The following is a 25,037-nucleotide window of genomic DNA, read 5'->3' on the forward strand; positions in this document are numbered from 1 at the left end:
GGAAACCTGGCAGCTGTCTTGTCTGCCCTGCAGGACAAAATGGCTGCACAGCGGTCAGGCTCACCCAAGCTGTGGCTCTGCCTGTCCTGCCCCGGCACCCCCTCAGCTGGTCACGCAGTGCGCAGTGATGGCGCGGCTGCCCCGCGCTGCAGCTCGCCTGCCGGGGAACTCCGTAGGGTTATGGTGCTTTCCCTCATCCCACGTGTACAAGTTGGGGACCGGTTCTCTTCACCCTCTTTGCTTTTCTCCTTTTATGCTGGAGCAGTTCAAATTTAGTTCTAAATTGTTTTTTACTTTGTATAAAATGCAGTCTTGTTACCGTCATGCACAATAACTACTTCGCTTCTTAATATACTCTAAGACCATACTTTTCAAAAGAAAGAAAAAACCTACTTATCCATGTGAATTCTGAAATTATCTTAGAAGTTACAGGCATTGCACCTGTTGCAAGAATGGTACTTAAATGACTTGAAGTCATCAACAAAAAGTCTCTTCTAGCCCACATTCACTTGAAAAAAACCTGAGGGTCAAAATTACATTAAAGGCCAGAAAAAATGCTGAAAACGGATTCTGTAAAAATTAGGAAATTTGACATTATGGTAGGGGAAAAAAAAATCTTTTCATCACTAAAACTTCAGAAAAAAATCTTCAAATAATATGACTAGTTAATCATTCTCCAGTTTTTATACCTGTCTTGAAAGATGAGAGAAGATGCGTAATAAAAATTCACTGCACTAGAAGTAGGAAAGGATTAAGGGATACGGATTTTTAACCCAGCTATCCAATTTTTATTTCTCTTTCTGTGGACATTTCTTACAGGTAGATGTCAAATCATCCAGAAAGGGTCACAATTTGGTTTACATTCTTGCAGAAAAACATTCTGCCCACAGACACAGGGAGAGAGGGCAGACTGCAAAAAAAAATATGGCTATGATTCTTTACTTCTTTCTTTTTTCCATAAAACTGGAAAAAAGATGCAAAGCAAGTTAAATCATATGCCTGGAGTCCATCATTTTTATTTAGTTGGATACTTGATCTCGTGGCAAATTATGAGAATGGGCATCAGTGTTATCAGTGTCTCGTTCATGCCTGTGCTATTGATTTTCCTGAGCAAATTATTTAATTTTTTTAAATCTATCAGCAAAATGGGGATAACAATGCTGACTGATGTAATATGGTCAAAGCTCTTGAGATTCAGCAAGGAAAGACGTTTCAGAAATTGAGGGGCTGTATGCATTGAAAATAATTTACAAGCTTTGGTATTCATGTCACATTTTCATTAATAAAAATGGCAAAAGGAGCAATGACTCAAACCTTTATTTTAATGTTCAAGTAAACACATGAATTAGCAGGCAGACTTGTACCAACGCCTCAGTCTGCTGGATGCAGCTTTTTGTACAGGTGTCTGTGTGCTGTCACGTAGGGTGTTTCTTGTGAGGATATACAGAAATCATTTCAGGGAACAGGCAGATTTGCTATCTCTATCCTAAATGTTGAAAGTACTTCGATACTTGTGTCTAAAATTTTATCCTTCTCCACTGGCTGAGAAAAATCCAGTCTGGTTCTGGTACTCCTGGTAGCTCCCTGGTACTGACATGAGGGTCAGCTCGGTCCAGGGACAAAGTCTGCGCTCTGGGTTACCTCCTCTGCTGCTTTTTTTTTATTATTTCCATATTCTTGTAGCATAGGTGTACCAATGCAGAATGAAACATTTAGAACAAAATTTAATACAAATTTTTATAGGAATGGCATTTCCTAAGCTATGTTTCTGCTAAATTACGGCTTGAAGTAATTCTGTCTAGCAAGTCACACCCCGGTCTTCAGTGAGAGGAGTTTTTGTTGGTTTGTTTCTTAATGACGTTTTATAGCAGTAAATCATTAAAGCTTAGTGTTTTTCTAAGGCAGATTTTAAAAACTTTTTTGTTTAAAGAGGGTGATACTATTTAGATTTCCAGCAAGAAAGACTGCACCCCCTGCTTACAGTAATTTCAGAGCCCTTCCAAAAGCAGGAGGAGCACGTTCAAGCAGAGTCACATCTGCATTCTGGTCTGGTAGGATCTGTTCTGCCACATCACCGTGCTGGCCCAGACTTCTACTAAAATACCTTCATTGCCTGTTTGTTGGCAGCACAGGTGTGTAGGTTCACTAAAAGATGCTGAATCAGCACCAGGCATGACAGGGACCTGCCCTGGCAGCGCAGGCAAGGCTGCGGGTCCAGGACATGTTAGTGTGGCTGCTCCTGGTCCTGCTCCGCATAATGGACTCAAAGGTTAAGAGCAGAGGGTCTCCGCAGCCCCAATCGGCAGAGCTTTTCCAGGGCTAATTACCTCTTTACTGCACTGACTCTAATGTGACATGTTTATTGCCTTAACTAACAACTCATTAGCTTAGTTGATGTTTTTGTCAATATTAATTCATTCATTTAAGCCAAGTCAAAGCTTAAACAAAGATGTCCATGCTAAGAAACGGGCAGCAGGATGACTTTTGTTTAGTTCATCTTTTTCCTTAGCTCAGTTCACACAAGGTGGGTTTCAGCAGGAGCAATGCTAGGAGGATTCCTATGAAATTGGTAGGCATGTTTCATTGCAGTAATGTTTGAGTAGTCACTTTTTAATTAGGTTCTTAATATTTGAGACAATAAAATTCACACAAACTAGAGCTTCGTGGCCTGCTGTCCACTTCAAGAAGAAACTTTCAGGTTTTGTTACACATGTATAAGGGGTTAGCGTGAATGGACTAGAAAAACGTGTCAGTTGTTGGCTTTTCTGAATGCTTGAAATGACAGGTGCCTGGCTTATTTAATAAACAAAATGAGCAACTTGTAGAGGACAGTTCTGAAGACTAAAGAAAAACCTGTTAAAATCAGTAGTTATCACAATAGCAAGCTAAATGAACATTATTAAGAGGTTAGAATGAGATAACGGTAAATTATCTTGAAGTGTTGCTTGGTCTTGCCCTCCTACCCATTTTTATATATGTAATTATTTTTATTTAAAAATAATCTATTAAATTAAATTATTAGTCACATTTCCTCAATAAGTGGAACCTGGATTAGAATTCAGGTATGTTGACATTTTTGGGGACATCATTTCTCTCTTTCCCCACTACTCCCTTAAGCTATATTTCTTGCTAAAAGAATAAAAAAAAAAAAAAAATTGTGGAGAGGAGGGAGAGAGTTACTGAGGTTGGACACAACGCTGTGAAGCAGTTGCAATGCAATGCGTGTGTTACGCATGCAGCCCTTGGAAGGGAGGGGATGGAGCAGGTACCTTCCATGGCACCCCCAGCCCCCACCAGCTCCCTTTGCTGCCTATGGTCCTCTGTAGCCATCGTAAGGGTGTGTTGTGAAATCGGGGGGAATTACAGATCTAATATTATAACAACCCTTTAGGGAAAAATACGATATTTGTTTGAATATTCTGCTCTCTGTAATTTGTCTTGTTATTCTAGGTTCTGCTGCCACTTTCAGTAGGGAGGGGGATCGTTGCCAGCTGTGGTTTGTTTACAAAGAGGTGACCTGACGGGACAGTGCTGATGGCAGAGTCTCGTAACATAAGTGTCTGAATGGCCAAGACACTAAAACGTAACACAAATGACCCAAAATTCAGTTCCTTCACCTGCAAGAGATAAATGTTTGAGCTTGCATCTCTAACGGACCTTAAGCACCAAACGCTGAGTCCTGCAAAGGTGGGAGACATGTCCAGCAGTTCCTGCTGAAACTCCGCCACAGCTGTTCTTTCAAAACGGAGTTAGAGGTGGCAAAGCGAGCCCAGCTCTTCAGTCTGGGGCTGCGGAGCCTGCACTGGTACCGGGCACCTCCTGCCCTTTCTGGAGAGCTGCCTCTCCTATCTGCCAGTGCTCGGCATCAGCGCAAGGGCAGGGCTCAAAGCCAAGCGCAGCGCTGCGGCAGCCCTGCCCCAGCGCCTGGGAGCACTGCGTCGGTCACGGCAGTAGTTGAATCATCATGTGTAGGACATGCATGAGACAAGACTGGTGGTGGGCCTAGAAAGAAATGGGCTAAAGCACGCTTTCCTATATGAGAGCCAATTCTCAGATAAATCTTGTAAACTTTCAGGCAACTTTCTCAACATTTATTTGTGGGCCCCACTCAGGGAGATTTCTGCTCAGGTGAAGCAGGTGGTGCTGTTAAATGCTCACATGCTGTGGAGTGTTTCCGTACCCGAAGACCCAGGCACGGTTCTGGAGCTGCTGAGATCTGGGAACAGAAGTGGTCACAAACATCCCATTGTCTATCCCAGGATGGAGTGATATGGAGGCCTTACAAAGTTCCCTTTCCCAAATCCAGCATTCCTAATCCCTATGCATCTGATGTGGCGGAGGAGGTATCAGTAGAATGTATATTTTGCAAGGAAGAGAAGCCCTTGCTGTAAGATGGGTACCTGGCTCCCGATTCACCCGCACCCGGGAGCCAGCGCTGCTGAGCATCTCGGTGATGGGCTGGGGACCTTTGCCGGGCTGTCACCAGTGCGCTCTGCTCTGTCCTTCCCCCTGCTCAGTTTGTACTGGGCCAAGAGCAGGAAAAGTGGGCAAATCCCCGGAGCTCCTGGTCCCAGGTTATCAGCTTGTCCATGCGTGTTTTTCTTCCTGTGTTGCGGGCCAGAGCTGCCTGCCAAAGCACTGCTGGGCATGAGCACCAGGGCGGCCGCTCTCCTGTGGGCAAGCGGCCACGCTGCTGGGGTCCGTGCTCACCCTGGGCTCAGGGAAGGGGGCACACAGCATCGCTTTTGCAGCGTTGGTCACTGCAAGTCCCCAGATGGACAGTTCACTTGGATTAAACATCACCTCTATCAGTTACTGAGGAGATGTCATCGTAGTGCAGCGCAGGATTTTGTAATTAAAGAGCTGACTGTGCCACCTCTCCTGAGCCCTGCGCCTGCAGGCATGTGGCACGTTTGGAAACAAGAAGTCGTTGTGGCAACTTTGGTGACTGACTTTTGCTGTTTTTCACTCAGTTAAGCCCATCTAGCCTGGACTGCTTCTGGCTGTGACTGAGATACTGATGAAAAAGTTTGTAATCTCAACATGGTTTATTTCAGCTGATGTTTTCCCATGTTTAATCTTTTAAGCTTGTTTTTCTTAGACGCCCTTTCAAAATGATCTACCTTTTTTTCTGAAAGCTTTTATTACATATTACTACAGATTTTCAGGGTTTTCTTAGCAAACGTCTATTTAAGGGAGGAGTTTTATTTAATAGTTTCTTTTTGATTTTGATGTTTTGGTTTATTCTCACTTTTTGCAGAATTTTCAGGCAGAAATATTTAGGCATGTTAGAGAACTTACATGTTTTCAAAAATACATTTAGTTTTATTTCTTCTGTAGTGAAAACACTGTGTTTAAGACTCACCACTGGCAATATTGGTATGGGTCTGTTTGATTCAGATCACTGTACTATGCAGACAGATTCATTCCAGTAACAAACTGGTCGTTGGTGGGATAAAGCCAAAATACTGTAACATTTGAGCAGGTTTTCATAATATGTGTTTCTTATCAGTATTTGCAAACAAGGCCAAATCCATTCTGCAGCTCGTTTCACTGTCCCATCCTCTCCCATTCTGCACGACAGGCAAGGCACTGACGTTCCTGCTGCTGCAGCCGCCCAGCCCCAAGCTGCCCGCACACAGCACCATCCGCAGAACTGCCATTGACCTTATCGGCCGCGGCTTTACCGTGTGGGAGCCCTACATGGATGTCTCTGCCGTGCTGATGGGCCTTCTGGAGCTCTGTGCAGATGCGGAGAAACAGCTTGCTAAGTAGGTATTGCTTTTACTGGCTTACAAACATTTACTTGTGTCGTTTCTGACCTACGCATCTAGGTTTTGCAGCAGTTGCTTCAAATCCCCATGGCTGTGGTACTGGGCAAGGAAGTGGGACAAGGAATAACTTCTTGTTTCAAGTTTTGTTTTTGAACCAGTACCACGTAAATTACGATTTCAAGCCTGCTTTAGCCTGGCTCAGTTTGCAGTCTCAGGCAGCTCCTGTGGGCGATCGCAGAAGGGAGAAGAGGGTTTCACTGCAGCGGGAGAGATGGAGCACTGCGGTGCTGGCTTCTCCTGGTGCTGTGGGTCACCACCTCTGAAACTGGGAGACACCAATCACTTGGTAGGTGTTGCTTGGGGCTACACAGCATTCATCTTCTGGTCATATTGCTAGTAATTTTGAGAAAAGAAGAGCATTAAACGTTTTTTGTATCAAAAATATGTCTGTCCCTTTAACATATTTTTTTAACCTTTCTTAACTGTAAAAATGGTATTTTCAGAAGGTATTTGGTATTTTTCACCGGTGTGTCTGAATATATGGATATTTTTTCCCCCATGGTTTTACAAGCCATCCCATCAGGATGTGAATTGTTTTGGAAAAGGTAGTTATTTTAGGAGCGCTATTAATATCATCAAGGTAACCTGTAGATTCAAGGATTGCTAAGAAATCATAAACACAATAGACCACAGCCTGTCTCTAGGGTCAGAGAACAACTTATTAAAGTCTCTCAAGATTTATATGGTATGCTGTCTTGTACCTCTGTTCTAACCTCCTTGAAATAAAATCTTCTTTAAATTAGGTATTTGGAATTGGGGTGGGGGGCAAATTTCAAGAAGAAGTGTGATGCTTTGACATAAAATGCACAGCAAAAAGATAATGCTGGGTTTTGGCGGAGTTTTTTGTGCATGAACTCTTAAGTACCTGTTTGTTCCACTTCTTCAAATTTACTGTAACTGTACAACTTCTAGTTATGTGTACACAGGTACGTACACAAGTTGTTGCACTTGATCAGGCCACGTACTATCAATCACACCATCAAATAATTATCTCTAAATGGGTAAGTGAAGTCATTAAGATGACTTGTGTAATAAAGGTAGCATCTTGCCTTTTTTTAATGCGTTTGGTGTTAAGATAATGGAATTCTTGAATATTAGTGCTTGGGATTTATTCAATGTCTGCAACTTTGCAGGAAAGGAGTGGCCTTTTTGTTGAGTATCTGTGATTTTTTGATCTGAGGGCTAAATGTAATAAATTTTAACTGCGGCCCCAATTCTCACATGAACAGTCTTTACTCACACCAGTAATCTGATTAGTAACAACAGGCTTGTTTGCACAGGAAAGAGTTTTGCAATATAGTCCTTATTTTTATTAATGTTTGTTGTGAAATTGATCATCCTGTCTGAAATTTAGTTTAAATCCATCTGAACAAATTTTTCTGTATTTAGTTTTTATAAAAAAAGCAAACCACTTAAACGTGCAAGTGGAGAGGCTCTCATTTCTGTGTATAAATAAAGAACAAATGAAAAATCACTGTAAGAAGCAACCATAGTAGGCTGTTTATATGAAATAAAACAATGATACTATGCTTTATGTAATTGGCTTTGAAAGCTATTTCAAGCTTTCTGCTTTTAATGGAAAACCTTGAAAAATATAAGTGGATATACGTTAGTGCTGCTGAGACAAAATTTTCATTCGTAGGTACATGGCTCTTGCATAAGACCAAATTAGTCCTCCGTTTGGACATACAAAACATGTAGCTCCTGCTGTAGGTGGAGAATTGCCTTGAGCAAATACAAATTTCATATTTATTTTGTTGTCAGTACGGATTAATACTGTAGTATATTAAAGTTCTGCAGACATCCACTTGGAAAATTATGGTTAATAAAAATATTTAAATTTAATAATAATCTTCATCACATAACATCGATATTTGCTATATTTTTTTTCTAATAAGACCTCAGCATGTTTTTATTGTGAAGCACGTTTATGTTCTTAAATGCATAGGCTGTTAGAGCTTCACAGTCCTGCATTCTGCATCGGTGCTGATGCAGCGTGTTTCCATGCAAATACAAACGACGGGGTGGATCGCGACGTTCAGTTCAGCAGAGCTTTCCTCGTCCACACCAAGCACAGTCCACGTGCTTTCTCGGTCTGGCATCCCAAGTACTGTGTGAATATTCCCTAGCTTTTTTAAACATGTTTCATGCTTAATTTTTAATTTATGTAGTGCTTTCTACATAATATTTTAATTAGTGATGTTCCTTAAGAGTTAATCTGTAAACCACTTGGTAATTGATAAAGAATTCATTAACAGCGAAACAATTTCATTCCAAAAGGAAGAGGACTGACTGGTCTGTGGCTTCCTTTGCAAGGTTTTTGCTTGGGGAGGGGGGGAGTTGGGGGAGGTCTGAAATAGTGTCTGAAATTGCCAAGGTCATCATAATTGATTATTTGAGAATTAATTTTACTGTATTTCTTTTCATAAAATGCAGAGGCTCATTTTAGCAGCAAGTAATATTTTGCTTGATGGCATTGCTAACATCTGACGAGCTTTCTGGGTGTACCCTGAAGTGCGTGGGAGAGGAGAGTATTACATGAAAGCAGGAGGAGATGTCTGCAGTACCTTAAAACTATTTAAAAACTGCATTAGGCCTTCAGTGGTCAAGTGAATATTCATCTGCATGTAAAACAGTGTGCTCAGCGGAAGGAGGGGGTTTACTTAGCTTACAGATATTCTCGTTTGCAGCATTGCAGTAATAATACCACTTTAGGTATTAAAAAAAAATAATCCTTAAACAATTAGGTGGTTTTCCATTCTATTCTAAGGCTATTGTTTGCTAAATCACAGTAAATACTGTTCTTCTATATCTCACTGCGTGAAACTATTGAATACCCTTCTAATTAGAAAATAGTGAGGTTTTTAAATAATGTATGTATATTTTTAGTTACTTTTCTATTGTTTTGCTGGTAGCAATGGCATTTAATGCCGTGATCACTTTTACACACCCATAGCATGTAACCTTTGCATTTGGTTTCAAATCTTACAATACTGAAAACTGCGCTATTATCAATTAATTTTATTTTACAAATGTACTTACAAATACTTGCTTATTAACACACACATTTTAAATGCTGTGTGCAGTAAGGAACTGACCAGGGTTGTCTTAATAAGATGTATGCATTTTATCATCCATCTGTGGAGGTGTTAAGGTTTCTGACTTTGTTTTATGTGATACTAAGGCAGATTTTACCACCTGTTTTGTGTACCAGTTTTAATTTCCTCAAGGTTTGAAAAGAATGCATGATTGCCGTGTGGTGGTGGTGGTCGTGTGTTAGTGGATCAATATGTACAAACTGGATTAATATTGTTATTTGTCTGAACTCCAGTTATTTCTTGTGACAAAAGAAACCAAAATGTGTTACCTTGCCAGAGAATCTCCTGAGCCCTATTGTATGTAAATACAGACTTACAGAAGCCAGGTGAACACGGTTCTTCAGAAAGTCGTTTTCATCTTGCGATTACATCCTTAGCTGTCATAAAGATTAGTATGGCTCTCTATCCACAGAGCGCTGAATAAATGAATGTATCAGCATGTAGCCTTGAGGAGCCCAATGCAATTTTCATCATGATAAATTGCATAATAAGCGAGAAAGTGTTTGCTTATTAATCCATAACAAGATTTAGATTGAAAATGGCCTGTTACATTCATGACAGATACAGTACTGACTGCAGGCAGATGAAGATGGAAAGAAATAGAGCAACAATGTGTGCAGGGGGTTAAGTGTGCATCTTACCCTCCCGGTGCCCTGCTGAGCTGCCCCTTTTTGTGCCTGATTTACCGTGTACACAATAACAGCGCACAGCTGCCTGGCTTCTCTCCCTGATGTTAAGAATGTTTTATGAAAGAGCTTTTATGTCAAAGCTTCTGCTTTTTTTTTTAAAAAAAAAAATCACTTCACATTTATTGACACAAAAAAGCAGTGTTTTTCTTTATTCCCTTCTGAATTAAATATCTGAGCTGCTATCCAAAACTCTAGTATCTATAAGTCCTCCACTCTCCCAGTTGATGCTAGTCCCTGAAGGTTATACTGTGCTAGCCTGCCATGCTGAGTGAAACTGCTCAGTTGTGAGGATTAAGTGTATTTTTCTGGCATTTATTACGGTTTAATTTCTTGGCATGGATGACGGTATGGATCATGGCTGTACGTTATTTTTGCTCTTTGAATTGCAAGCTACAATTTGATATAATTATGATATAATATGCTACAGCTGGCAAGTTGTTTTCTAATTGATCCATATGTTTTCACATATATGCACGCACTAAAATAATTAGGCTGTAGGAAAACTTTCCTATACTTTTATGTTCTTACAAATCGTATCTGTGGAGCCGTAGGATATATAGCAGGGACATCCCTAGTCTTCCAATACAGCGTAACGTTTTTAGAACACAGCCTAAAAAATTGCTGAAGTCGAGGGTTTTAAAAGAGAAATGTGAGCTGGGTACTTGGTCCTAAAGGTGATAATGACATGCTACCACGTGCTGCCGACAGAAATGATTTAAACCTGGAAACAGCAGGGATATGTGTCCATGTCAGTTCTGGTTTAGACCCTGGATTCCAGGAGGCTGGAGTGACCTGCAGCTGTATCACACGATGGGCAGGGCTCTGGCGGCACCCACAGCCCCTCCAGGAGCTGAGGAGGAGGAGGAGGAGTACTGTGCTTGCTGGCTTTATGCCACAGAGGGGCTTTGGTTCCTCCCGTTCGTTCAGCCATCACTTCAAGGCTGCCCATATAAGCAACGGTGCTTTTGAAGTGTATTGATGTAGAGGTTTCTGTTAAATGAGCTGGGATATACCCACCTTTCCTTCCCCCCCCCCCCCCCCTTCCGCTCACCTCAGAGCATCAAAGCAAAGTCTCCAACCAGAGGAGAGAAAAGGGGCTGAATGTCCTTTGTGCAGAATAGCAGCTTTCTCGAAAGGTGAGAAGGCCCCATGTCTACACCCTTCAAAAGATCCCTGTGGAATCACATCCTTTGTGAGTTCCCTCTTGCATCTCTCTGCAACCAGCTGGGTCAGCTTCCTGCTTTGAGTCCAGTTAGCAAAGAGATCCTAATCACAATCATTAGCTTATATGCTGAAATTTCGCATTCTTAGTCCCATGAAGTTTTTTATCTGGCACTGCTTTGTGGAAGTCATGAAAGGTAGAGATCCAATTATTACATTTTCTATTCATTGCCCTTAAAAACTTTTCCATTTACCTTCAGCTCTTCACAGGTAGCTTGTTGTTTTCCACTTCTTTTAAGAATCAGCTTTTTAAATATACCTTCCTTACTTTTTGTAAGCAGTGAAGTACATAAACATGACTCTAAAGTTGTAATAGCTTGTGCTACACATGTAAACAGGTTACCTGTTTTAAAAGTCTGTATTTCATTGGAAGCATTATTCAAATAGTGTATTGGTTTCCAAAAAACTGAAGGTGTTCAGATCACTGGTGTGGGGGAGGTTGATGATGGATTTGGGAAAAGAGAGGGCATCGTTCCCTGGTGATGCAGGATACTGGCCACTTGGAATCAGCCTTCTGGAGCTAAAAGGCATAAATCAAAAGCACAAATAAAACCAGTAACAAATCCAAGTTTTTTACTGCTGTTTGCAGGTAGAATATTGTCTGTGGTGTTAAAAGACACACGTTACAGGACAAGCTGCATTCACTTTGTGTTATGTGTACAGAAACAATTCTTCAAATGTCCTCATCCTGCCCTCTGACTTCTCACTGCACTGTAAGCTGACAAGAGGGAAAACACATGCTGCTGGCTCTTGCTGCCCATACAGAACTCCTAAAACTCGTCAATATAAGAATAGAGGTCTGGGTGTGAAAGCCAGCATTTCCCTCCATACATTACTTTTGCATCTGCTTTGGTTTTGTTCTGGGGTTCGGTGCGGTGTGCCCATTGCGCAGGGCTTTGCTCTGACAGGGGCCGTGCAGAGCAGCTTGCCTGGCCTCGGAGGGGGTTAATCTCTGCCCACATACTACCACTGCTGAGCCATGCTAATGAATTAACAAAAAGCCTGTTGCTTTTCAGGAAAATGCAGCTTTACCAAGCACCCTGTAAGGAAAAATACTGCTGGCAGAAACACGAAGCCTCTTTAGAGAAAAAAAGTACTGAAGCGCTGGGGGATTTGATTGCTTTTGGGAGATAATGAGCCCCCCTGAAGGCCTGACTTCGATACCACTTCCTTCCCGGTTTGTCACTTCTGTCTGTAACATCTGTACAGGATTTTTTAACTTATATGCAAATGTGGTTTTACAAGTAAAAGGCCAAGGAGAACATCTTTATTGTTGCAGAAACTTTATTGGTTTTCAAATTCGGTAGTTTTAATGCATACAGTGGAGGTGAGGAATGGGGAAGAAAATTATAGTAAACTTTGGTTTGTGAATTCAGGTCTGTAGAACAGTGACCGATCCATACCTCATCTTGTTGTTGCTCTGGAAAAATGGTTAATTTGGTAGAGAATGCTTTAACCACCCTGAAGTTCTTTGTTGCAAAGGATTCAATTTGTAAGCTTTCACAATATTAAATCAGATATTGCATATAGAAATATTTTTAAAGACACTTAAAGAAATTCAGAGAATGTGTTGTCCTCTATAGACATCCACACCACACATACATACCCGTCTCTCTCTCAACTAAGTAGTGTAATTGTTCAGTTACCACATGCTGCCTAAATCCTCTATAAAACCATTAATAGGCTTTGCAATAAGCTAGGTGGCTTTGTAACTTCCGTTACTCTTTGCTCTTCTACTGAATTTTTTTGTACAGGGGAGGAGGAACCCCTTCAAATAGTGGCTGAGAGGAGATTCTCAGTTGTGCCCAAGGAAGTGCTGTTGTCACATTTATTTTCTCTTACTCACATTTGAACATGTGGTCTCGTGTTGAAGTGTTGGGGGGGGGAAAAACCACCACCTCTAGTGCTCTCCATCCTGGCTCTGAAAATGTAGATTTCCTCCTGCCTCAGTTCCAGAGAATGTCATTATGAAGTTTGCTATAGGAAACATCAGAATAACTTCTGTTGAAGATAAATATATTTTTCTGGTTTAGCCTGAAAGAAGAGAAGCTCTCAAATATTAATGTCACAAGGTGAATAGATAGATTAATTCAAATAATTTTGGAGTTTAAGGTAACTGATGCTTTTGCTTGCCATTTTGAGTTAGCGGGTTTGGACTTCACCTGGGCTTTGTGGCACAGCATGGTGGAAACGCCACGCTGTATTGTTTGGGGTGCCTGGAAGACAAGATGTGTGCTGTGATTTCCATGTCTTTGGGGTTGTTTCAGTTTCTTCTTTCCCTCATTTATTTTCAGAGCAAGTTGTGTCTGACTCTGTTTCCAGAGCAGAATGAACTTTGTTGACCCTGGTAAAAGTTGTAGCCAGTTTGAAAGCACATAGAGATGCTAAAGGGATAGAAGTGTGGAAAGATTATACTGTTCTCCGTGACTCTGCTGTTGTTTTCTGTGGCTTGCCCGCTACAGAGGTTGCTGGCAGCTTTCTGGTTGAAAGAAATCTCGAGGGTCCCCTGAGGTGCAGGTGAGGGCTAAGCCTGCCAGCCCAGTGGGTCCGGAGGAGTGAAGAGAGCGATCTGTTGGCCCTTGGCCCTCAGGTGTGCCGAGTGAAGCAGGCACAGCCGAACCTCCCACCAGCAGCATCCAAACTCCAGTGAAGGCAGGTGGGGGTTTGGAGCAGTGCACTCCCGTTCAGCCATGCTAATAGCATCACATGTGTAAAATGAATGCAGCAGGAGAGCTGGCAGTGGCAGCTCTTCCTTAAATGAGTAATCCTCGGGCAGTGGTGGGGCAGCGCAGATGCGTGCAGGCTGTGGAGTGAGAGCCGGTTATGGCTGCTGGTGGTGCAGAGCAGCGAGCTTCCTGCTGCTCAACTGTCACTGTTGCGTGTTGCAATGAGCCGTAACTGACTGTCCGCGGCATTTAGAAACACGTGGTGTTCTTCTGAAACTGCAGATTCTAGATAAGATTATTTCACTGGACTAGTACTCATTGTATTGAAGGTATTTTTATATCACGTACATCTGTCAAAGTATTAAAGCATCTGAAATCATGTTGATAGCAAAGAAAGCTGCAGATGCTATCTTCTTTCATGTAATAAAACTATCTTGTTAACGTGTGCTTGAATGACATAGTTGCTTTAGCAAAAAGCTTCACTTTTATTAACATTCAGCATTCACATGTACTTGCAATGTCACCGGCTAAGATATTGGAACGGCTTTAAAACTCAATGCCTCTGCTGTGTGTTGGCCAATTAGTGCTGTTCACTTCCACATATCTGGGAGCACACCCCTTCTGTGCAGCATGGAAGGATCTGCTCCCTCTCCGAGCCTCAGGAACAGCAACTGCTGCCCATCTTGTCTGCAGAAAAGTATTTCCTTTCCACAGGAAAAGGGTAAATCTGTAGATGTTGTTTACAGGTCAATGCTTTTTTTTTGTGCGTGTTACTTAATCGCTAAGTAAAATAACAAAGAGAAAGGATAACTGAAGGAGTGCTTTCAGTGCATTCCCAAACACAGCTTTTCATGACATAGTAAAATCCATGCAGAATTGCCACATGCTCAAATGGTGCACTGATGCCAGGGGTGAGCAAAAGAAACTTACCTTTCTTTTGTTTTGTCTTTATTGAAAAAAACAGAACACTTCTAGGGCTCCTGCTTGGTTGAAGTGTGGTCCATGGCAGCAGGATTGATCAGACTATATGTTACAGGAGAACTTTACAGTATTTTAGACCTGGCAAACTGGTTTGTGATCTCTCTTTCCATGCTCGTAACAGTCACGTTGGAGAAGCTTTCCTTTGTGGGGTAGGTGGAGCACATCAGGGTAATCCCAACACACGCTGGTTCCCAGGTGTTCCTCCCCTTCTGTAAAAGCCAAATTCCATATCAAAGCACGTTCACCCCTGATCTCCCCATAGCTCTTTCCCCACCATTTCCTCCCCCTTCACCACTGTAGTTTACCTCTGTGAAATGTCCTCTCCTGGGGAGACCCGTGTGCCTGCAGCGCATCCAAACCAGCGCTCAAACACTGCCTTGCCACCACGTGACTCTTCCCAAACCTGTAACCCTCGGCTCTGAGGGCCTTGCAGTGCTCTTGAATTCTGTACTCTCGTGTTTAGATGCACACCGGATGTATCATTATGTATTAGCTTAATTTGTTGAAGGCACGAATTTGTTAGCTTGGAGAGGTACCTGTGTCCTGGGCCCGGGGGCTGGGACGCTCTGGGTGGCTGTGGGAGGGGGTGCAGGAAGGATTTGCAGAATTGCTGGATAATGTACAACTAGCCTAACAAAACAGGGCTCTGCTGTGATGTATACAACAGTGACAGTTAAACTAGTATGATTTTAAGAAAGCAAGTTTTCAGACAAAAATTAGTCGGTGTGGTGTCTTTGTCAGGTACAGATGCTCTCAATTACCAAGTACCCAATTGTGGTTTTGCTCGGCGCAGTTACTGGGTGCTTCCTTGCTTTTCATTTGCTATGACAAGATAAACACAAGAAACAGTATTAAGTACAGAAAATTTAGGTGCCGCTTGATCCCTTACTGTTATTCAAGGAACTGCTGTTAAAACCTCAGTGTTAGAAATTCTGAAGAGCTTTTGAATAATTTCTGCCATTAGGAAGCATAAGGTACGGGGCTGTCTGTCATCTCATCATGCTGCTGTAACTGAGTCATGCAGTGAAGAAAATCAAACCGAATAGATTTGGTGGGTTTAGTTCTTCAGGAAGCTTCTTGCTTTCCTCTCCTATAAGCAGTGCTTGGCCGAATTAAGGGGAATGAGTATGAACAGGGTATTTTTCGTCCCGTGTTTAAAATATCGTAAAAGAGTAAACCATAAATTCTTGGGAAGACGTTCTGTGTTTGTGTTGTCCTCAGTTGGGTGATATGTATTCAGCACATACAGATAATTTGTTAACAAGGCCTTTTTAACACTTTGGACAGATGCACATACTGTTTTCAATCTTCATGGTTAATTATTCGATTTTGTATTTGATGATAGAACACCCTGACTCCTAATCACTGCTCATTGTTGGAAGTCCATTATATTCTAACTGTTTGAGTGCTCCTGTTGACCTTGAACTGACATTATAAGCTGTTTCTAATCTTTTCACTCTATATTTCTAATGCTCCTTTTCTTTCTCCCCTCTTTGTCTGGTGCCCATTTAGCATCACAATGGGGCTGCCCCTGAGCCCAGCCGCCGACTCTGCCCGCTCAGCGCGGCACGCTCTCTCCCTCATCGCCACAGCCAGACCACCCGCCTTCATCACCACCATCGCCAAGGAGGTGAGTGGGGCCACTCGGCAGCAGCTTTTCCTCCGAGCTTTGAGGCTCCAGGCTTACGAACAGCAATAGAGAATTAAATCTCTCCCTTCCTCCCCAAAAAGGGAACCAGCAAGTGTAATATAATTGTGCCTGCAGATATCAGAATCACCCGTAATTGACGACAGGAGCAATATTTACCTGAGTGCGATGAGTTCTGTCTTAGCTTGTTGTATTCTGGTTACATAAACTTCCAATAGCGATTTGTAAAATCCTGCCTCCTTTGAGCAGCACACACATGACCCCATTAGGTATGAATTAAAATTGAGCAGAGACTTAGCCATGGGGTTTGCAGGGTGAGGAAGAGGAGACACTGCTGTGAGGTTCGTGTTGGCTGGGCATGGTAGCCTAGATACAGCCCGGAGCTTTGGCTGAGCTAAAGCAATAGGATGGGAGATGGTCAGTGGCCAGCCAAAAAGAACCCTGTTACAAAACAGCCACTTAATACCTAAAAAAAGATGTACAGGTGCATGGAAATGATGTAATGAAGACCCAGGCATTTCCTTATCTTGACCTTTAGTTTTACGGGATTAAGATTTACTTAAAGGAGATGAGTCCTTGTTGAAAAACTTCCTCAAGGATAAACATTGGTGGCTCTACTGATGATGAGTAACAGGGGAGGGAGAAATAATCCATAGGTCTTAAACTAAAGCCAAGCATTCTGCACGGTACAGGCTTCCTTAATGTAACCCTGCTCTTTGGTAGGTGCACAGGCACACTGCCCTGGCAGCAAACACGCAGTCTCAGCAGAATATTCACACCACCACCCTCGCTCGGGCTAAAGGAGAGATCTTGAGAGTCATCGAGATACTTATTGAGAAGATGCCTACCGATGTTGTGGACCTTCTGGTGGAGGTAAGGCTGTTCTGCCAGATCTGCTTGTGGGTTTGATGCAACAGTAGATAATGTGTCAGCCTGGAGTCAAATTGTAGATTTTCTTTGTGTGGACCATAAACCCTTTTGTGTGTGAAGAGGATTTGTTTGTTTTATACCATTCTGCTCATTTTTTTGAACTGTAAAAGCTTAAATTGAATTTAAATTGCATTAAATTGCATTGCTGGGGAAAAAAAAAAACAAGCAAGAGAGCTTGTGCTCATCGCCTTGGTACTTGAACGTGCTGGATGTTTTTATCTGTTGCGTTCATTGGTGCTTACGAGTATTGTCGAAGAAAGGTACAGATGGTGTAACAGGTTTGTAACTTTGATACTGTTGCCCGGAGGCCTTTTTCACACCAGAGGTACTTACAGAGCTCCAATAGCTCATGTTTATGGGCAGTTTGTTGGTTTATATCTGTTCATGGGTACTCTGCATGGTTCCAGTTGCCAGTACCATTGCTGTTGTGAACTCTTATCATGGCAGGACAGTTCTGGTTTGCTTCATCCCAATTGATTTTAAAGTTAGGTATCAAAGATGCAGTGGAGCACAAAAAATCTCTATTTTTGCCTATTAGAACTTTTGTTATGAAACATAAAATACCATATGTCAAATTATTCTAACTTTTGTTTCCAAGGTTATGGACATCATCATGTATTGCCTTGAAGGATCTTTAGTTAAGAAAAAGGGTCTTCAGGAATGCTTTCCAGCCATCTGCAGGTGAGCTCTTCCTCCAAGAATACTGTGAAATAAATTGCAGGGTCACCAGCAGGATGTGTTTCTTACTTAAGAATGAAACAATCTTTTACATGATGTTTGCACCTTAAAATAACAAATGCGAAGAGTGTTTTTAGCTCACCTATAAGCATTTGTAGGCTTTTAGTTCTCTACCACATCTGACAGAAATGCATATGAGCAAAGAAAAGCATTAACAACTCCTTGAAGCTGGATGTTTTAAAAAGTCCAAAAAGAGGAAAATGTTGTGTAATCACATGAAAAACTCTGTCCTGCTACCACTCCATATATCGTAGCTATACCATTGGAGCAGCCACACAAGTTGAGCAGCTTCCTCCAAAGGATTTATCTCAGTCTGTGTTGTTACAAAAATGAGAATAATGTACTTGAATAACAAGTTAGATTCCAATATGCACAATCTGCCTGGGTGAATTAATTGTTACCATCAAAGCAACTGGGGAAAAAAGAAAACAGAGAAAGCAGAACACAAAGATGTGGTTTGGGGGCTGAGGTGGTGTTCCCAGACACTCCATGGCGTGGCTTGCAGCAGGGGGGGCTTGCAGCAATGCCTTGCAGCCAGCTGCTCTCCCTTAGTGCATCCAGACCAAGCCACAAGCAGCCAGTGTAAGGTGTGTGTCAAAGCGAGATTTCCCAGGGCACTGAGGACCCAGGGCTTGTCAAAGCTGGAGCCCTTTACTTGCGTTTCAAGGTCTGTTTTTAGGAGCACAGTGCTTCAGCAGAGCATGCTCTCGTACCAGGAGTTCAGCCAAATAACAAACACACTTTTCATTCATAGAAAGCTTAAGCCTAACTCCGTTTTGTCCTCCAGAACATCTTCTAATGGAGAATTTTGGGAATAAGTATTATTTCCTTTGTGGCAATAGCTAACTGCTGTAATCCGCCTAGTAGCTGGCAGTAGGGCATAGTTATCGGAGGAGACCATCTCCTGACCAGGCACTTCCAAGTCCTCCTGAGCCATTTGCACAGGTGGATAGCCATGCCATCCCATAGGAAAGGTCAGTGAAATTGAGATAAGAAATAGAAAGTACCAAATGCCTTTGTGGAATAGAGCCTTGGTTTTGCTGCCCTGTCACCGTCTCCCAGGCATCCTCCAAGGGAGCAGGCTGTGCACAAAAGCTTTTGTTGTAGGCAGCGAGTAGCACCCTCACCCTTGTGGTAGGAGCCTGCCCTCTCCCTGGATTTTAGAAACTTTTTTTGGATGCTCACACTGGATGCAGGAGATTCAATTGAAATTAAACCGCACAAAGCATAGAGAGCACTGCTGGTGACTTAGAGCTGCCCTGCACTCTGCAGCATGTGGAAATGTCTTGGGCAGTGTTTCAAACTCTGTGGTGCTGGGCAGCTCTGTAAAATCACAAGGATGAATTTGCACAAAATGATAGGGAAAGAGAAGCACAGTGGCTGTCCTGTGCTCACGTCGTCCATGACCTGGCAGTTCGGAGGGTGCTGAAAGGCACGAGGGGCTGTTCAGATGCCGGCCTCTGCTAACCTTCACTGGGAGTTGAGCATCGTCAGTTGTCTTTTGTCTTGGGCTTGTTCTAATTCACTCCGAAAATGGTACTTTCAAATAATAAACCATGATTGATAAAATGGGAACATTTACAGTATCTTTAGACTACAATATATGTCCCAGTTATGCTATTAAACTGGTACAACCAATAAATTATAATAATCATCTGTCAACCATTACAATTTAATTTAATGAGCTATTAAAATATTGAACAGTTTCAAGAAAAGGAACAATTACCCTGTTGATGGGTAGGACACTGATAGAGGTAATCTTCCTTCTTCCTGATGCTTTAAAAGGCTTACCTTAAAGCATAAATGCAAGCGTAAGTGGGAATTAGCGCAAAAATCTCCCTAGTCCTGTTGTATTTTTATAGTGATACATTATCTTAAAGTTTTGCTAAAGTACTAGTATTTCCTATTCTACATAGTTATAGCCATTGTAAAAATGATGCAGCACCCCACCAATGCGATCATTCAGCCCAATGGAAAATTTCGTCAAATTTTAGCAAATGGTTGAATCTCTGGAGAGATTCCCTGTGGAAGTACTTTGACATAATCCAGTTGTTATTTCTTTTAATATCCCAGTGCCCTTTCTGCTGTACTGAGTTATTTGCGCACCCCTGTTGTGGCCAGATCATTCGTGTGCCTTGGTGCTTGCTGCGCAGGCTCTGCTCCCTCAGAGGATGTTGTGGAAGTCCCTTACTTGGGGCTGTAATGGCAAACGTTTGTTGTGCCTCTGTGGTCTCTTGGAAGTGATTTTCCCGTTTCAGCAGAACATTAAACCCAGGGCTGGGAGCGGCACTGTGCTCGGTTGAAGTACCTGATTATTATTCCTCTTGGGTTTTCAGCTTTTTTTCACTGTTGTACAAATGTAGCAGTCATGCCACTATTTGCTGTGAGCATGACTGACTCAGTCCTGATGGCTGGCGCTGAGGTAAATCCATCGCTGCGGATGGTTTTGGATATCGGATCTTACAGCATAGGATTATGGTGTCTATTTAGTTTTCCCTTAAGTGTTATTCTTTATAGAGAATTGTACTGCCTTTTGGCATGCGCTATACAAACCCATTTCTTATCAAAATAAGTACTGAGGTACAATGCAATGACTATGAAATATTTCTCAATTTCTTTAAAATTGGAAAGGGTAACATTGAAGGCTGCAAAATCCTGTTTGACTCAAACGTTTTCCAGATTCAGCAGTTGGCATTGCAGCTGAGTGGTCCCTGATGGACTCTGCTTGGTCAGGTCATGTATTTAGTACAGGCAGCCGAGTTCAAGCAGTCTGTGTCATGGCATAGTCTCATACAGGAAGACAGATTAAATTAAAAATAATAAGTGGTTTTAATACATCTTTTTACTAGGGAGTAGCCTTATAGGAAGAGCGCAGATTTTGAGGATTAGGCAAAGTGAGGTTGTACAACAAATTTTTATGCCCTGATGATTTCTAGGATTTTGGAGAGTATAATTGAAGGAATCAGGGTCCATCAGCTGGAGGTGCTGTTGTGATAATGCTCAAGTGAGCCTGAAGCGTCAGTCTGTAGAAGGAAAAGAAAAAAGAACAAAATGTGAAATAGGATGAAAAGAGTATCAAAATTATAATCCAGAACCCCTCTGCCTATTGCAAGATACTGAAGTCTGAAATTAATGAAGCTGTGATGTTAATGAACAAATTCCTTTTGATGAACATTTAGCATTTCAACTTAGAATGTTAATTTTTTTTAAAAAATGTTGTATAACCTCTTAGATACTTCAGCAGTCACTAATTCAGGTTTTAAAGCAGTTGGTGAGCTTTCACTGAACCACAGTGTTGCTGCTGCTGGCTTTTCTAGTGCCAGCATAAACCCCAGCCAGCCCAAACAGCCCCATTCCCAACTGGCCAGTGCGCTCGCTGTTACTTGGAGGGAGTAGTGTCATTTTCCTGCGAAGCCCTTAACCCAGTTGCTCACACCAAGTTTCTCTGCAGAGCAGTAATGGGGCAGCACCCAGGGCAGGGTCTCCACTAAGATGCTGCCGGTGGCTGTGGCTGCACCAGCCAGGCTTCCAAAAATGAGTTTGTAGCATAGTCTAAATGTATGCTGGCACGTCATTCTATATTGAACTTGACCATATGGAGGTTTAGAAAGGGGTGCAAGGGCTTAAAATATTTAAATCTCTGTGAGCTTGTAGCAATGCTAGGCTAACTAAAAGATAAAGAATTAAGCTAAAGAGCTGACAACTGTATGTCAATTTAAGGAGTAATTTTTTAGAAAATTGAACTGAAAAGCATCTATTTCCTTGAAGCCTTTTCCCCCCAAACCCTCTGTTGTTATGTGGTCTGATGGATTCTGCTTTTCAAAGAAAATTACTGACTTGGCACTCTGTCTAAATGGGCATTTAAATGCAGTAAGGAGAGAAATGCTGTTTGCTTACATATAATAGTATGTGATATTCTCTTTCTAAATCTATTGGAGGAGACAAGCAGACTGTGCCCATTCAGTAGTGTAATAGAATTAATGGGGATGTAAAACAACTTATATAGAAACTTTCTGTTGTAATCCGTTTTGCTTGTAATGATCAAGCAGTGTGTGAGGTTTTTCTTCTAAGTGTGTATATAAATCCTGAGTTTGCTGGCTATATAAAATAGCCTTAAAAAATTAGCCCCCTCCCTGTTCACTTGGGGCACCACTTTAATTGTGCAGGTGTTTGCAGTTTGACATGAAATAGTGAAAAATGTGAGACTATACTAAGAGAGCATTCACCCCTTATTCACCGTGCATGGGGGGCTCTAGACCCTCCTGTTTGTACCTGTTTGCCCTCAGCATTATCGCTGTTCTCATGCCTGGCTCCTGCCTCTCCTGCTCCCAGGCTATTTGCCACAGCTTTTGATTTTTTTCTAAGTGCTTCTTTTTGTCATCTTATTAATAAATGAGAAACTATTATTATTACTGAATAATAAGTAAGCTGTGTCGGTGCCACTGACCGAAGGAATATGAAAAGCAGATTGATAAGGCAGGTGCTGGCTGCAAAAGAAGGTAGCGGAGATGGTTTGTGGCCTGGAAATATTTCCATATGCCAAGAAGAGGGAGCATTAAAAAGCTGCCCATCGTCATCCTTGTACGCTCTGGGAAGGGAGGGTTTTGTGCTGGCCACAGCACGTGGCCATATGGGCTAGTATGTCTGGTGGCCTGTGGGCTCTCATCAGGGGCTTTGACATTCACCGTTGACACTCTGGCCGTTCGAGGTAGGGTAAGAGTTAGGTGAAATAACTGGTATAGCCAAAGTGGGGTTTGTCTTGTCTTGTCCTCTCGAGTGGGAATTACCAGCAGAGCTGTCAGGTCTTTCATGGTCGGAACCTTCCCTTTGGTCTTGCCTGAAGTCATCTACACCCCTCTGCTGCAGCACCTTCCCTGCGCAGGGGCAGGATGCAAAAGTGCATCCAAGCTACTTACTCTTGCCCTTTCTCCCACACAACAACTGATTTCCTTTATTTTTCTTTTTTTTTTCTGTAACACCATGTTTTGTGCTGTTTTTCTTCCTGACTGCCATCCTGCACTGTAGAAACAAGTGTATCACACCTGTGTGAGAGCAGTTGCTATGGTACTCTGGGAATCCTGAAGAACAGGGAGATAGATCACTGCAGGATTTGTTGTTTGAAGCCATAAATATTGTCAGCAACGTATTTTTATAAACTGATTCTGGAAATCTCTGGCAGACTTTATTATAGTAAAATCTAACTGTAAAATTAAAATGTAATTGAAGTGTGGTCAGCAGTTTTCACAGGTCTGCTCTCCCTTTTCTAAGAAAGGCACAGTGATCTTCCCAAAGATTTGAATTTGAAATAAGGATTTTGACACTCTTGTGCTTCAGGGTGTAGAAATTCCTTGACTTTTGCAATTGTTTGAATTCAAATTGATGTCATACAGCCACGCTGGACATTAAGGACAATTGCAGGCTTCTCGGATCCTTTTCACCTGAAGGATGTTACTGGATTAGAGAGCATTTGATGAATTTTAATTTGCTTTTTTTTATGCCAATCAAAAATTTATGAGTTTGCATATTTTTCTCTATACTTTCTCTCAGTCTTTCTCATTTAATTTTCAAGGAAAAGTGCTCTGAAGTCATTCAGGGTGTTAGATTATCTTGTTTAACCATTTGACATGCAGCATTACTGTGGTGTGCCACTATAAACAAGATATGCACATGGACATTCAGGGAATCTGGTGATAATCACAGATTATTCCCAAACACAGTGGAGGTGTTGAACACTGTATAATAAAAATAAATAAATCTGATCTGATTCTGTGGTGATGCAGCAAACATCAGTTGGCTTTGCTGAATGCCAAGTATGAAAACTGGCAGCTGATGGATTTTTGAATCAAATCTCCATTCTAGCACTAATGTTAATTACCCAATGGCATTGCAAATTAATTTGAACATCATGCAGGCAGATCAGATCTCACCTGTTACTTGTTATAATGTTCAATTCAGGTTCTACATGGTCAGCTATTACGAGCGGAGTCACAGAATAGCAGTGGGAGCTCGCCATGGTTCAGTGGCCCTCTACGACATCCGGACTGGGAAATGTCAGGTAAATAAATCATTGTGACTTCCTCGCCATAAAGTGTGGAAGTTATTGAAAGGAAAGAGCAGCAAGCTCTGCATCAGTTGACATGCTAAGCTGCTGGAACATTATGGATAATGCTGAGGGGATCAATAGTTTAATGAAGGACTCCAAGTATATAGAGCCCTACTGTCTTCATTCACTGCAACTGAATGAGTGCTACAGATGGGTTAATAATGAAAGCCTAAAGTTAGGTGATACCCCTGCTCTGAAATAAATGAAAAATCTGATTTTTTTTGAAGTTAGGGTTTATAGCAGGATACTTGCCTACTGTAGGAGTCACAGAGAAAATCCACTGAGGGGTTGTTTTTTCTTTTCCTAAAACTCCTTTCTGCAAAATGTTGTGATGCTTATGTTTGAGGTATTTACAATTTTCTGATGTTAAATAAGATACATATTTTCTTACCAGTTACCAGTGACCTAGAAGAGGATATACTTAAGGATAATGTTGAAATGAGTGCCTGGAATTAAAAATGTTTAAATGACGAAGTATTTGCCTTCTCTTTTCAGAAAAGTTCATTGGTAATTTTCTTTATTATTCCTTGTACTATGTGATCAGCTATTATTTCTTATTGAATTTCAATAGTCCTCATGTAAAGCTTGGGTAAAATATCTGTATTTTTAATCTGCCTCGGTGTGTGTGTGTAAATATATTTTTTTTGTTGTTTCTAAAAGCTGTTATCTTTAGTCCTTAGAAAATCTGCATTATAGAGAAGGCAGCATAGATTCATTCCTACTAGATCCGTTGGTAGAACTGCATGCTTAGGTGTATGTGGCTGGTTCACTTCCTGTTCTGAAATTTTGGGGTTTATTTCCCAAATCTAGTAGCTGACAACATTGTATGTTCTGGTATATTTTGTTTAGACAGCACTCCTATGGAAGCTAAGATGGCCAGATTTGTTTTATAAATAGCTGTATAATGCAGGCAGATAGGAAGTATGGAATGCTCTATCTTGTTTTATCTTAAGTCATTTGGATCATGATTTATTAATTGAACTACAAAATGGGTCCACAAGAACAGCTGTGTATTGATATATCCGATGTCACTGATCATCTTTGCTGTCCTGCAGTCCTAGCCAAGATGACCACGGTGCTGCAGAGCTGTGCGTATCCCTCTTTCCAAAGAAGTTTCCTTGATTGTGCA

The 25,037-nt window shown here is 41.7% G+C and overlaps 1 protein-coding gene across 4 annotated transcripts in view; it reads left to right on the forward strand.

The window, feature by feature from the left end:
- Nucleotides 1-25,037, forward strand: part of WDR7 (WD repeat domain 7) — a 143,212-nt gene that overhangs the window by 89,415 nt on the left and 28,760 nt on the right. For all 4 annotated transcript variants that reach the window (XM_056325607.1, XM_056325606.1, XM_056325604.1 and 1 more), the window contains 5 exons: nt 5,585-5,771; nt 16,002-16,119; nt 16,861-17,010; nt 17,666-17,748; nt 23,761-23,860. In XM_056325607.1, the coding sequence (XP_056181582.1) occupies nt 5,585-5,771; nt 16,002-16,119; nt 16,861-17,010; nt 17,666-17,748; nt 23,761-23,860 (638 nt within the window). The remainder of the gene's footprint in view (nt 1-5,584; nt 5,772-16,001; nt 16,120-16,860; nt 17,011-17,665; nt 17,749-23,760; nt 23,861-25,037) is intronic.

The sequence above is a fragment of the Falco biarmicus genome, chromosome Z (assembly GCF_023638135.1).
Source record: "Falco biarmicus isolate bFalBia1 chromosome Z, bFalBia1.pri, whole genome shotgun sequence".
NCBI lineage: Eukaryota > Metazoa > Chordata > Aves > Falconiformes > Falconidae > Falco > Falco biarmicus.